The 14,338-nt window shown below is 44.1% G+C and overlaps 1 protein-coding gene across 1 annotated transcript; it reads right to left on the minus strand.

Moving 5' to 3' along the window:
* Window positions 1–10,760: 10,760 nt before the first annotated feature.
* DKK1 (dickkopf WNT signaling pathway inhibitor 1) lies at window positions 10,761–13,838 on the minus strand. The gene is made up of 4 exons (XM_026504117.4): window positions 13,386–13,838; window positions 12,972–13,140; window positions 11,705–11,848; window positions 10,761–11,583 (listed from the first exon to the last, which is right to left on the minus strand). The coding sequence occupies exons 1-4, from the start codon at window positions 13,629–13,631 to the stop codon at window positions 11,330–11,332; spliced, it is 813 nt and encodes a 270-aa protein (XP_026359902.1). The 5' UTR covers window positions 13,632–13,838; the 3' UTR covers window positions 10,761–11,329.
* Between the last annotated feature and the right edge of the window lie 500 nt (window positions 13,839–14,338).

A 14,338-nucleotide genomic window follows, 5' to 3' on the forward strand; every position in this document is an offset into this window, starting at 1 on the left:
TGAGTTTTCTCAAAGGAGTATCTGCAAATGTATAAAACTTAACACCCGAACAATTTAAAGTTAACCTTTTTATCACCACTGACATAAAGTGGGCTTTGGGGCCATGAGCATTCAGATCCCCTTCATCGGCCTGGCCCTTGCCCCTGTAGGATGATGAGGACATCCGTTTACCTCTCACCTCTCGGCATCTCCTTGTACCCTTTCTTGTTGGTATCTGAGCACTTACATATAGTGCTAGGGTCATTGAGAGCATCACCTGGAATGATAGATTTACCCATGCTCAGGTACTGGTGTCTGAGTATTCAACCAGCATTTTCTTCCCACACACCCACCGTAGGCTCTTCTGTTGGGAGTGAGACATTTTGATTAAAGGACATGTAGCAACAGGTTCCAAAATTAGATGTGCAGGATCCATCAGTGGAAGAGCTTGGAAAAATCCAGGTGGATAGGCCCAGTCCGAGAAGATTTTGCTTCAGTGCATCTCGAAAGGCCCAGTTATCTGAATTTTTAAAGTTGCCCAGGTGTTTCAGATGGTGAGCTGAGTGTAGGAACTACTTATCTAAGCTATAAAATTACCATCCCTGGGGCTCCTGGGTGGTTCAGTCGGTTGGGCGTCTGTCTTCAGCTCAGGTCATGATCCCAGGGTTCTGGGATCGAGTCCCACTTTGGGCTCCCTGCTCACTGGGGGAGTCTGCTTCTCCCTCTCCCTCTGCCACTCCCCCTGCTTGTACTTGCGTGCATGCGCGGGAGCTCCCTCTCTCAAAAAAAAAATCTTAAAAAAAAAAATTAGCATCCCTTTTGAAATGTACTCAGGAGTATATACAGGACTAAAATTTAATACCATGACTTCTCAAACCTACACCGACATGGAAAATCCCTTCCTGATGGCACGAGACGTGTCACCATTGCAATGTGACCAGAGCATCCTGAATTGACAAGTGGACCGCAAGAGTTTCCACACAAGGACACAGGGAGAACTCCGCCACCTTGGAGTCTCTGCCCGGTTGTATCAGAATGACCACCTAGTGAGCCCTTACTTTGTGCCAGGTGCTACCGGAAGACCTAAAACCAGGTACAAATTCAACCCTAACCCCAGGTTCCACCTCCAGGTTGTGAGCCCAGCATCAACTTTGTGCTCTAAGAGAAACATTGCCTTAAACCCTGAATTTTGGTATCTTTCTTGGGTGTGTGTCTCTGCTATTTTTAGCTCTTTCTGATGAATCCATTATACCAGAGTTTTTTTTTTTTCTTCTAGAAGTTGAAACAATTCAGCCTTCATTTATTAACAAATAGCAAATGGTAACCATTAATGTCGTTGTCTCTACCCAAGGGCAGCCTGTAAGGTTTGGAAGGCTGGCCTTAAAGGTGACTATAATCGGAATGCAAAAACATTTCTAATGCACGGTACACCTTGTACACGGGTGACTTGGTAACTGCCCTTAAATACAAGGATTTTGTTGTAATGTGGTTTGCAGTACACTGTGCAGAGAGCGTCTTCTTGTATGAAGGAAATAGCATAAAAATCTAACCATGACTTAAAAGTAGACTTTTCTGGTAACTCACTCATTAAACTCTCTAATCAAGAAAGGGAGGAGACTATTTTTCCACTTTAAAATGCTTTAACAGTTTTATTAATCTAATCTTCTCCTTTTTGGTCCACACCAGCACATTATACCTCAAATACATTTCTAATGGAATTTCATAAAAAGACATTTCTCAATTCAGAAACTTGAGGTGCTGCATTTTCCCAAGTCCCCAGATAAATCTTTAGCCTGTTTTTAATGTAACTGTTAAGTAACTAAGGGCTGCGGAGGCTTTAGATGGTTGACTAACCAGCCCTGTTAGTTAGTGGTGGTTAGGAGCCAACTTCGAGCAGACTTCCTGGTTTCCAGTACTGGCTCTGTCACTTAGTAGCTCCAGGACCTCAGGCAAACACCTCCAGCTTTCTGTGCCTTGGTTTCCTCAACCATAACATGGGAGCAATAAACACACCTACCTCGGGGGGATGTGGGAATGGAATGAAGAAATATATACATGGAACAGCTAAATTAGTCCCTGCTACCTGACAGCGCTCTGAAAAACTGTTGCTGTCCTAGTCCCTTCCTGCCAGTTGTATTGTTTGGGTGGGAGGTGGTTTTATTTGCCAAGACCCTAATCATGAAAGGGAAAGTAAAATCATTTCTGAACTCCTACTGCCTGTCCAGCACAGTGGGGCACACTTTCATGTTTTATACAAATGCTAACAAGGTGGATTCATGTGCACCCCACAATTCCAATTCCGTACCCTTACTGTGTTTCAGACCAGTGGTTGGTTTCTGACATGGCATGCAAAGGGAGAGGATCTGGAAGGAGAACAAAGGGAAGAAAGGAGAAAGGTAAAGCTTGAGGTGTGCGTTTAAGTAAAACAAGAAACCTTGAATCTCAAAGGCTTATCACAATGAAAGCTTATTTCTTGTTCCTAGAAGGGGTGGGGCGGGGTGGGGGTGGGGTGGGGTGATGCCACTATTTAGAAACCCAGGCTGGGAGAGGCTCAGCCACTTAATTGCAAGGCTGTCATTATTCTCCTGGAGATCTGCAGGTGGGGGAGAAGCCAGGGCAGGGTCTCCAGGCACACCGTTTCCCTCCCACACCTTGGCCAAAACCTGTCATGTGACTGCACCTAACCGCAAGGGAGTCTGGGAGTGTGCCTAGGAGGAAGGGGAAACTGGTTTGGCAAATAGTTAACCGCTTCATCTACGGGGTCTAAATGGGCAGGTGTGGGAGGATGCAGCTGCAAAAGATTAGAGAATGAAAATTAAAAAAACATAAAACAGTGAGAGCCTGATGGAAAGAGTAAGGGAAAGAGAGGGGATGCAGGAAACCAGGCATAGGGTTTCTTAATTCGAGAGTGCTGGTATGAGCAGCAAGGAGAAAGTTGTTGAATGAAATGTTTAATATAAGAAAATAATTGCCCCGTTTCCGAATTTTGCCAAAAAGGGAACTCGGTCTTAGGAAAGTGGAAGTTCTAGCTTTCTGTTTTCAAATATTTTCTGTAGTGGCCACCTGCATGTCAGGACGTAGCAGCACCTGCTGCCCCTTGATCAAGAAGGGAAGACGGGGGGGGGGGGGGGGGGGGGGGGGGGGCGCCTGGGTGGCACAGCCGTTAAGCGTCTGCCTTCGGCTCAGGGCGTGATCCCGGAGTTGTGGGATCCAGCCCCACATCAGGCTCCTCTGCTATGAGCCTGCTTCTTCCTCTCACACTCCCCCTGCTTGTGTTCCCTCCTCACTGGCTGTCTCTCTCTTTGTCAAATAAATAAATAAATAAATAAATAAAATCTTAAAAAAAAAAAAAAGAAGGGAAGATGGGCAATCAAACTGGGAAATGCGCCGAGCTCCCTGAATTAAGAATGTCCATCATCTTCCTTGTCTCTAGCTGTTTAAATTAGCTATACAATTCAGCCCCCTTGCCTGTGAGACTAGAAGCCCCGCTGTCTTAGAGTGTCAACTATGTTGTTACAAGGAGGAAAGAAAGATTTTTCTTGGCAACAAAGTTGTGGAAAGACGGTGTCCTGCTATTGCCATTTGTATGTCATTGGTGTGGTGTATCCAACGTTTCATCACAAGATAGAACAAGGGGAAAACGTTTATCAGCTATACTAGGTAGAGATGTTTTCTTCTGCCTACTCTGTTCCTTCTTCTGGATATTTAAAAGTACTTTTCAAGTATGCTTTGTAATTTTAGTAAAATTTGCACAGATATTCCTATTTTCCCTTCATCTGTTCCTTCTTTCAACAAATACTTGTTGAGGGTCTTCCCTGTACCAGATTTGGTTCTCCCAGTCTGTCTTCCTTGAATGGAAAAGAATTTGGTCAGCAAAGGAAGGGTATTTTTCTTTTCTAGAGTTTTGGGAAATAGAGGAAGAAGTAACTCTGTCCTATGGGTAACTTTTCTAGTCTGAATGAGTTATATCAACATACCTGCGTAATGTGTAGACCAGTTCACAAGGAAAACCCAAGTGTCTGTCCTACGTTTAGAACTACTCCTGATGGTAATACCTTGCCCGATGGCTTAGAAAAATGGGAAATAATGAAGAGATTAAATAGTTCTTCAAATCCTACCTTCCAGAGATGGTCCTCTGCACTCAGCTCTTTGGTGGTATCACAAGGAACTCAGATCGTACTGTGTGTGCTCTGTAAGATGCTTCCCCCCCTCAAATGTTCTAACACGGGAAAATTAGGATTATCTCTCCAGTGACTGTAATGATTGTAGAATATTTTAAGGGCTTATTACAAATCACCTAAACCGTTCTCTTATGTGACATCGATTTCATTTAAGTTTCGCCAATGTAATGTCACTGAGGAGAGATTGTTATGTGCATCTATGATTCTGTTCTTTTTTTTTTTTTAAGATTGTATTTATTTATTCGACAGAGATAGAGACAGCCAGCGAGAGAGAGAACACAAGCAGGGGGAGTGGCAGAGGAAGAAGCAGGCTCCTAGCTGAAGAGCCTGATGTGGGGCTCGATCCCAGAACGCCGGGATCACGCCCTGAGCCGAAGGCAGACGCTTAACCGCTGTGCCACCCAGGCGCACCTATGATTCTGTTCTTAAAGGAAATTTCTATAAGTTGATGCATCAGGGTTTTCATAGTTTTGGAACTCCTGCCAAATTTCCTTGGTAATTCCAACTGCAGTTCCTACTAGCAGTGTGTGAAAGTGCCCCCTTTCTGCACCTGTACTGACTCTCGTTTTTATTATTGGATTAGAGTTGACACAGTGTTCTGTTTAGATGTACAACGTTTATCCTATTTCTATTAATTACTCAATGCCCACCATGATAGAATTAGTGTTTCCATTTTCTTGGGGCAAATACTCAGCAGTGGAATTCCTGGGTTTGGATGGTATCCTATTTTGAACTTTTTGAGGAACTTCCATACTGTTTTACACCGTGGCTGCACCAGTTTGCATTCCCACACACAGTGCACGGGGACTCCTGTTTTTCCACATTCTCACCAACACTAGTTATTTATTGTCTTTTTGATACTAGCCACTCTGACAGGTGTGAGGTGGTATCTCATTGTGGTTTGATTGGCATTTCCCCGATGCTGAGTGATGTTGAGCAGCTTTCCGATGGTCTGTTGGCCATCTGGATGTCTTCTTTGGAGAAATATCTATTTCAGATCTTCTGTCCATTTTTAATTAGATTATTTTTTTATGTGACTTGTATAGGTTCTTTATATATTTTGGATACTAACCCCTTGTTGGATATGGCATTTGCAAATCTCCTCCCCCATTCAGTAGGTTGCCTTTTAGTTTTGTGGGTTTCCTTTGTTGTGGAAAAGCCTTTTATTTGGTGTAGTCAAAACTAAGTATCATTGCCTGCATTTAATTTAAACTTGAGTGCCACAGATTATGAAATATTTAATAGAAGTCTTTCTAAAAGTAATTTCTGCTCATGAGGATAACGTTAGTGTGCGATATTGTGAAATGTATTATTGTGAGCGTGGCCAGCCGTGTTTCATGTCCTCAGCTGATTTTACTTCTTACTACAGAATTTGTTTAATAGTTGGCAATTGCAGCGGTTGCTTGCCACTGGCCTTCCAATGTAATTTTACATTCACTAGTATTTAGAGACCGTGTCACATTATTTTAATTATAACTTTTGGGCGAAAAAAAATCCATGATTTGTGAAAGCTGTTTATTAGTTACATCAGTCAAAAAGAGAATTGTATGAAACATACTTTCTTGAACTCCAACTCCACCTAATATGACCAAGTCTTGCTGGAAATGATGTAATGTTCTTCTTATTTTATAACTTTTTTTTTTTTTGGCAAAAAAACACCCCAAACTCAAAAACAAAACAAAACAAAAAAACCCCTCTGTCTTTTGAGAACAGACTAGTAATCTTTTCAGACAAATTCAGTCGCAAACATCGTGTCTGCAACTCTCATCGCCACCTAACATGGTAACTGTTGCTGAAAATGGAGAGGTTTTATTTATTTCCTGGGTAATAAAATACAAAATCAGAAAAGCCTTCGTCTCCGATACCAACACTCTAACCCAGTGAATTATTGCCCATGTTTCATAGCTTCACAATTTGGCTCATGTTGCTTCTTCTGTCTCCAGTATCCACTTTTTTCTACTTTGTGAGCTCCTTCTCATCCTTCAAAACTAGACATGGCGTGTGGCACCTGTGTCTACACACTCGTGTTCCTATCCAAGGTGGACTAGATGTAGTTGGCAGTGTTAGGTTTTAAGATCACCATAGCCAAGGGGCACCTGGTTGGCTCAAGCGTCTGCCTTCGGCTCAGGTCATGATCCCAGGGTCCTGGGATCGAGTCCCACATCATGCACACTAGAAATAAATCTTAAAAAAAAAAAAAAATCAGGGTAGCCGAGCTAGCCAACTGGACCAGAGGCAGACCCCTGATCGAAGCTAAGCCAGTCAGAACCTAGTGCAGGAATAAGTCTCAGAGTCTCTGAGAGACGAAGCAGTGTGCTGTGCTCACGTGAGCTGAAAGGTCATTTATAACGGGGATGGAAGTCCTGACACCATGACCAGCCATAGGCATGGGCAATTACAGTGGAATAGAAATCATTACCAAGCTAATAAAGCCAGTCTACAGAATGGTTTCCATACTGACTTTTTAATGAGTGGTATCATTCCAACCCATGTCTCCTTTTTACCTTCTCTGGTTGAAATGATTTCTCTTCTTTGAAATGAAAGGACCTTGAGAAGATGGTTGATATACCACTGTGTTCCTAAAGCTCTTTATGAGCACCTATAGGCTAACTTAGTTACTTTTAAATCTGTTTCAGGTACGAATAGATCTAGTATATACATTTCAGGTATTAGTATACATAATATATATAATACAGTATCCTATAATATATAGGTCTTATTGTCTAATAGTAAAGACCTAAAATTGAGTGCTTTCTATGAGCCAGACGTAATGCTAAACATTGTTATAATGCATGCATTATCCTCACACCTACACTCTAAAGTTGGAATTCTCTCCACATTATCAAGGAGGTGATAGATCTCCTCTTCCAACACCATGCAGCTGGAAACCAAGGAAGCCATGATGCTATTCAGGTCTATCTGGCTCCAGAGACTGTGTTTCTAACCACTGTACTGAACCACTTCTCAGCCCTCATTGTTTGCCATCTCCCTTGCTAAGCAGTTAGCTCCTAGAGGCTAGAGAGTGTTGTGTAGCTTTTGTAAAATGCCAGCATTGGGGCGCCTGGGTGGCTCAGTCGTTAAGCATCTGCCTTTGGCTCAGGGTGTGATCCCGGCGTTCTGGGATCAAGCCCCACATCAGGCTCCTCTGCTGGGAGCCTGCTTCTTCCTCTCCCACTCCCCCTGCCTGTGTTCCCTCTCTGGCTGGCTGTCTCTCTCTGTCAAATAAATAAATAAAATCTTAAAAAAAAAAATGCCAGCATAGTGCCCACCAAACAAAGCAGGCTCAATGCATGTTTATTGAGTTAAAATTCTCTATCATTACCTGTATTGTAATCTCAGATTTTTGATATAATCGACTACTTCTAAGTTTGCCATTAGGACAAACATAAAGGCCAAACTTATTTTTTTGCAGAAACCTCAGATGCCTATATTATATACATTTATTTTCTGCTTTTGCAGTGTAGAGATAAATAATGCATTTATTTTATATTTTGGTACTCAGATTAGTATTTTCAAAGTAATCTGGAACTCAGTGGAACACATTTTATAAGCCAAATAGTTATGCTGTCCATTTCTCTTTAAAATTATTTTAAGGGGTACCTGGGTGGCTCAGTTGGTTAAGCGTCTGCCTTTGGCTCAGGTCATGATCCCGGGGTCCTGAGATTGAGCCCCACATGGGACTCCCTGCTTGGCAGAGAGTCTGCTTCTTTTTCTCCCTCTGCCTGCTGCTCCCCTTGCTGTGTTCTCTCTCTTTCTCTCTTTTTCTTTCTCTCTCAAATAAATAAAATGTTAAAAAAAAACTATTTTAAAAAGTTAGTAGCATGATAAAGTTTGATAATATAGCTAGTTTAAAAATGAAGGAAAAGTAAATGATTTCAACTGAAATTCTCATAAGTGGCACTGACTGCTGATTCGATGATGCAGTTAGAAATACTGAAACCTGGGGACTCTGGCCAGCTCAGTTAGTGGAGCATGCGACTCTTGACCTTGGGGTCATGAGTTTGCGCTCCATGTTGGGTGTAGAGATTACTTAAATAAATAAACCTTAAAATACTGAAACTAATAAAATTTATAACTGCATAATTATATTCCTAATCCCATGATTTAATTAGTACAGTTTGATTTAATATGAGAAAAACCCATAAAGGGGTTTGATCTGCTGAATTATGAATAATCCCATTGAGACTTCATATTTGTGGTTTCTCTTTTAAACAATACATCCCCATTGTCCTATCAATGGAGTTCGGGTTAAACAAAATGTGAAAATTAAACTCTTCGAGTAAAACAAGGGGGGGGGGAAAGGGTTGAGGAAAAGACTTGCTTGGGATTTTATTTAATAATTATTTTAAATTCAAAGGAATTAGAACAAGTTTACCTTTTACTGAATGCCAGAGATTACTGTCAAATCATTAGGATAAGCCTGTATTTCCCTCTTCCTCCTTTGATACAACTTAGTCAGCATTTAATCATGAATAGATCAGTGATAAGCAGGCATCCTGACATTTTGCCCAAGCCACCCTTTACGAGTAGCTGCAGAAAGCATGTTTTATTTCAAGATTTCACTTCAAAAATTAATCATTCCTTTTTTGAAAGATTTTATTTATTCGAGAGACAGAGCGCACACAAGTGGGAAGGAGAGGGAGAACTAGAAGATTCCCCTGCTGAGCAGGGAGCCCGACGCAGGACTTGATCCCAGGGCCCTGAGATCATGACCTGAGGTGAAGTCAGATCCTTTTATCCTACCAACTATACCAGCACAAGTACACAAAATTCTATGCTTGCAGCATAATATCTGTTCAAGTAAAAACACCAGAAGCAATTAAAATGTGTCCCTGATGACTCCAAATAAATCATGGTATAGCCATCCCAACATACTACACACTTGATACAACCATTAAGGGAACAAGACCCTCTCCGTGTGTACATGGAATTATGTGCAAGACGCATTAAGTAAAAAGAGCAAGATGCAGGGGTACGTGCAGAGTATGTGCTCCTTTTGTAAAATAGCCTGTGAATGCAATCCAAGTTCACGTATTTTCCATTCAAATTGTTTGAAAGTCAAATCATAAGCACATTTAAGCGCCACTATCTAAAAGGTTCCAGTTTCCTTAAATCATCTTCTTTTGAATTCGTATTGTATTTGCCTTATGAGCTAATGAAGTATCTACAGTTTTCTTGATATTCTTTACACCTTTATAAATGTGCAGAACTTTGATGGAAACCCCTACCTAACTTCTCCCTCAATAGGAAGAGGTGTCCCTGCTTGGTTGGTTTCTCCTTCTCCCACCCCCGTCGCAAGATGGGGAGCATCCAGGAAGGAACATGGCGGAGGTGGGCAGAGATGGAGGGTCCCTGGCCACGGTTGGCTCCTGGAGAGAGGAAGGGATCTCCTAACCAAGGCCCTTTAAATGATTGCTCCTTTCCCCTCTTAAAACAGAGGCCCTTCTTTCTTCTTGAAGAAAGGGTTTCCTGTTTCCCCTCCTCTATTGTGTTTTATTGGAGACAGCAGGCCTTAGAATTGGCACATCAGCAAACAGGCACATGTAGAAAAAGAAAGTTTCTCCAGGGTGAGGAGGCTGAAACTTGCAGACAAAAGGGAACTGAACAACAGACATCCTGTCAGTCGCCTTGTCAGGGAAGAACCAACCAAACCTTGTGTCTCCTTGGCTGAGCCCCTTGAAATTGAGCCACTTCCGGGAAGACAAAAACAACAAACACTCTCAGACATCTGTGTTACTGAAGGAAACTTTGTGGACAGTTGATGAGTCATTGTCCTTCAGAGTGCGTTAAACGCAGTGTTTTGTGATTTTTTTTTTTTTTTTTTTTGATACAGACTTTAAGACTATTACAGAGTAAGTGGAAATTGGGACCGCTTGCTTCCCCCTTCCCTGGTCTCGGATTTGCCAATGCCAAAGCTGGCAAGTGAAAACTCAAAGCCACTTTAAATCTCATTTCTGTGTTTTTTTTTTTTTTAAACAATTTATCTCTACCCTCCTTCTAATCAACAGATTTAAGGAAAACAAAAAGGGAAATATTTACCTCACTAATAAGGGAAAGAAATAAAGTATGAGAGAGGATTTGCAATTTTTACTTAATTATCTTAAAGTAATTAAAACAAGTCTTCATGGCATTAAATAGTAGTTAAGATCCTTCAAACTGAGTAATTTGGAACAAAATCTGCATGTATTTGTCAACTGTATTTACAACACACACACACACACACACACACACACACACACACACACACCCTTTCTGATAACCATCCATTACTTTGCTCTGGTATTTTGTGGGAAATTTCCTTTATTGCTCAAGAATTATTAACCATTTGGGTAGATACTAATTTATTTGAAGCTGTTTTTGAAAGTAGTAATGTAAGTCAATCTCATGATCACACCATGATTATGTGAGTTTGACGGTGGGGAACACATTTCTTTAAAATTACTCTAGAATTGACCAACACTGTCTTACGTTTAGACAGTGTCTTCCTCTGATCATCTTGAAACAGGTCACGTTTCTGTCCCTTTAGAACACATACACACACAAACACACCCCCTCTAAGAGCACAATGCCAAAATTTATCTATACTTTTAACATTTCATGGTATTAAATGTTAAATTTTATTTCAAGGACTATCACAGCCTAGAGATAAATATAATCTAACCACTGAGATAGTACATTTCAGAAAATAAGCTAGTATTTCCATGATCAAGTTTAGATACCTATTATTTGTCATTCCAAAAGCTCCTTGCATTCTAGAGTCTAGAATTAAAAGGGAAAAGGTTTAAGCATTTAGAAAGTATAAGCTGAAATTATTTATTTCAATTCAATATAGAATATTAGAGTCAAGATAATAATCAATGTGTACAAAAATTTACATAACAAAAGAAACAACAGACCATGCAGCACCTTTAGAAAAATAATTAAGCTTTGTTGCATTTACAGGTAAGTGCCACACTGAGAATTTACAACACAGTAATTTACTGCAATCAATGACAGGGGAGTTCCATAAAGAAACAAAGCTCTTACACTCCAGATTTTCAGAAGGTATTATTGGAATGCTTAATCATAACCACAGAATTTGTACATCCTTTAGGATTGAGCTGACAAAAGTCACACAAAGTTTTCATAGCATCTATTATAGAAGAGTCCATGGTGTTTGGACGGCTGGCTTAGTGTCTCTGACAGGTGTGGAGTCTGGAAGAGTTACTGGCTTGATGGTGATCATTCTGTATCCGGCAAGACAGACCCTCTCCACAGTAACAACGCTGGAATATCTCCAGCCCGTGGGAGCCTTTTCTCCTGTGCTTGGTGCACACTTGACCTTCTTTGAGGACAGGTTTACAGATCTTGGACCAGAAATGTCTAGCACAACACAGCCCTGTGGCACAGTCTGATGATCGGAGACAGACCGAACCTTCTTGTCCTGGAAAGGAGGAGACAGTAGGGAGAGTACATGGTTACTGCCGGGTCTGCATTATTTCATGAAGAAAATCCCACAGACACTCCTGACATGCTAACAAAGGATTAATGGTAAGGTCCTTTACCTTTGGTATGATACAGTTTTGAAGACAGCGTCGTTCTTCTGGAATACCCATCCACAGTGCTGTGATCGTTACCAACGCTTTCAAGAATGGTTTCTTCGATTTCCTCTCGGTGGAAATGATTGTGATCAGAAGGCATACATATTCCTAAGGAAGCAGGAGACAGCAGTAACACATTACAGCCAGTAGTTAACCAGCAACAGCCTTGACCGTGGCAGTCTGTTATGCCTGCACCAACTTGAGATGTCCTGTTGTGGTAACACTATTTTAAACACAAGCCAAACTTCCTCCCTAGTGTTAATGCAAAGCTCCCCAGATGGACAGAAGCATCAATGCGTGCACTGTGCAGTCATATGCAACATCCCCAATATAGCCATTTAAAATACTTTCCTACCGACTGCGGTAGTGGCAGTGAGATTTCTGCCCATGTTAATATCACCCTTGGGGTAAGAAATAAAAGTAGTCACTTAAAAATCGTTTTTAAAAATAACTTCTCTGCCCTCGGTGCTATATGGGTACTGGCAGGCCGAGTTAAGCAAAGGCAACACCAGCTGCCTGGAAGATTACAATCTCACCCACCAGCTACTTCACTGTATAATTTCTATATTACAGAGATTGAGTTTGGCTCCGAGTATTACTGGGTCCTAAGGAGGGTCGCCACCCTCAGGCTTATTTCTGGAGACTTCTTTGGCTGTCTGAGCCTACCTCTTTGAGACATTAAATTTTAGTGGATCTGTGGTTCCCGACGGAGGACTTATTTTAAGGTAGCAGGAGGTGGAGACAGGGAGATGGATTCAGAGGCCAGGATGCAAATCCAGATCCCCCTTAAGGGTGGCCAGCACAGATAAATCAGTGTCTTCTGGCAGACACCAGTTTTAACAGGGATCAGGAGGGGGGGCCAGGGTGGTAGCGCCATGGGAGACACTGTAAGAAAAACAGAGGGCCGCTAAAACCAGTGCTGGTTTCCTTGGGCTCTCTGTATAGTTTTCACCTTCTTCCCCATCTTTCTCAATTGATGTCAATTGATGTTCAGGGAAGGGTTCACTCTGTGTTACGCCCTCCTGTTAGGCAGGCCAGGGGCACGGAGGAAGACAAGGCGCCCCACGACCTCCCAGATTAAACACTCTCAAGATTTCTGGGGAACCTTGCAGGATGAGCACCCATTCGCAGGTGGCGCCGCAGGGTTAGCAAAGCCACAGGCCTTTTCCTCCCATCCGTAGGAGGCCAAATGCGGGACGCTTTGAATCAGAAAGGGAGCTACAGGACTCACCGTTTTTGCAGTAATTCCCGGGGCAGCACATAGCGTGACGCATGCAGCGTTTTCGGCGCTTCCTGCAGGCCAGACAGATTTGCGCGCCCGCGCCCGCGCCCCCTCCGCGGCTGGGGCTGGCGCAGTACTCCTCCGTGCTGCACTCCTCATCCTCAGCGCACGGGTACGGCTGCGGGGAAGGGCCAGGCAGAGGGTGAGGCACCTGCGCCTCCAGGTCCGCAAGCTCCCGGACCCGGACGCTCATCACCGGCCCTCTGCGTGCACCTCTCCGAAGCTGCTGTGCCCAGGACTCCCAGAGGCAGACTTCCCGACTGAGCCCCAAACTCCACACACTCAACAAGTTCTCCGTGCTCCCCCCCACCTGAGACCCCCTTCGGGGTCCCAGCGTCCCAGGCTCCCCGAGACCCTGCTCACCGGGTCGTTGTCAAAGGTCTGGTACTTGTTCCCGCCCTCGTAAGGAATCCCTGGAGAGGCGCTCACGGCGGAGCCCAGGTGCCCGGCAGCGCCGCCCAGCGCCGGGGGCAGGTTCTTGATGGCGTTTGAGTTGACGAGAACTGAGTTCAAGGTGGCGCTCACTCCGAGCTGAAGGTGACCACAGAGGGCCACCGCTATCAGGGCGGCCAAGACCCGGGCGGCTCCCACTGCGCCCAGGGCCGTCATCGCAGAAGTTGTCCGGGGAAGGTACCGAGACAAGGCAGGAATGTCCCTGTGCAAGGGTGGCCGCTGGAAGCCGCGCCGGCACGGCAGCAGTCCGGCCTCCGAGCGCCTCCCGCGGTCCCCGAGTCCCGACTGCAGGCGCAGCTCTGCGCCGCCACCGCCGCGGCCGCCGTCTTTATACCGCCGGCTCCGAGCATCCCGGCCCCTCGGGGGAGACAACAAAGCGAGGATGGGATTTCAAAGCGCTGGGAGGGGCTGGAGGGTGTGTGTGTGTGTGTGTACACGAGGGGGGGCTTGGCCCTCCCTACCCCGCCCTCCCCGGCGCAACCAGTCCCCTGGCCCAGCTCCCTTCGGGGCGCGGGTGCCGGAGAGCGCGAGCGCGGACCGCATCCACAGAGGCGCGCAGAGGGAGGAATCTGGGACCCCGGCGCCCGCCCCGCTGCAGCAGGGGTTGCACTCGCGGGCTCCGAACTACTTTTCAGAGCGGGATTGTAATGCTGTGCAAAACCACTTTCCTCCTGTCTCCCTTATGCCAGTCCGTACTCATTTATTGTGCACCGTTAAATAGCGTTCGGGGTGAAATAACAGCCCAACCGGTAATTCAAAGTCTCTCTCAAAACGTCCCAGCGAGAGGGCCGGGTGGCCGGTGCAAGTTGCTGATTAACTGAACTTTCAGACCCACGGTTTGCAGATTTAGAGAGAGGTCCTCC

This window comes from Ursus arctos, unplaced genomic scaffold (assembly GCF_023065955.2).
Source record: "Ursus arctos isolate Adak ecotype North America unplaced genomic scaffold, UrsArc2.0 scaffold_7, whole genome shotgun sequence".
NCBI classification, from domain to species: domain Eukaryota; kingdom Metazoa; phylum Chordata; class Mammalia; order Carnivora; family Ursidae; genus Ursus; species Ursus arctos.

Bases quoted from the DNA above. Each gene is read 5' to 3' on its own strand.
- DKK1 (XM_026504117.4), bottom strand. From the start codon at position 13,631: ATGACGGCCCTGGGCGCAGTGGGAGCCGCCCGGGTCTTGGCCGCCCTG. The intron at 13,141-13,385 runs GTGAGCAGGGTC...CCTTCCCCGCAG, and splicing joins AGACCTTTGACAACGACCCG to CCGTACCCGTGCGCTGAGGA. The intron at 11,584-11,704 runs GTAAAGGACCTT...CCTCCTTTCCAG, and splicing joins AAAACTGTATCATACCAAAG to GACAAGAAGGTTCGGTCTGT.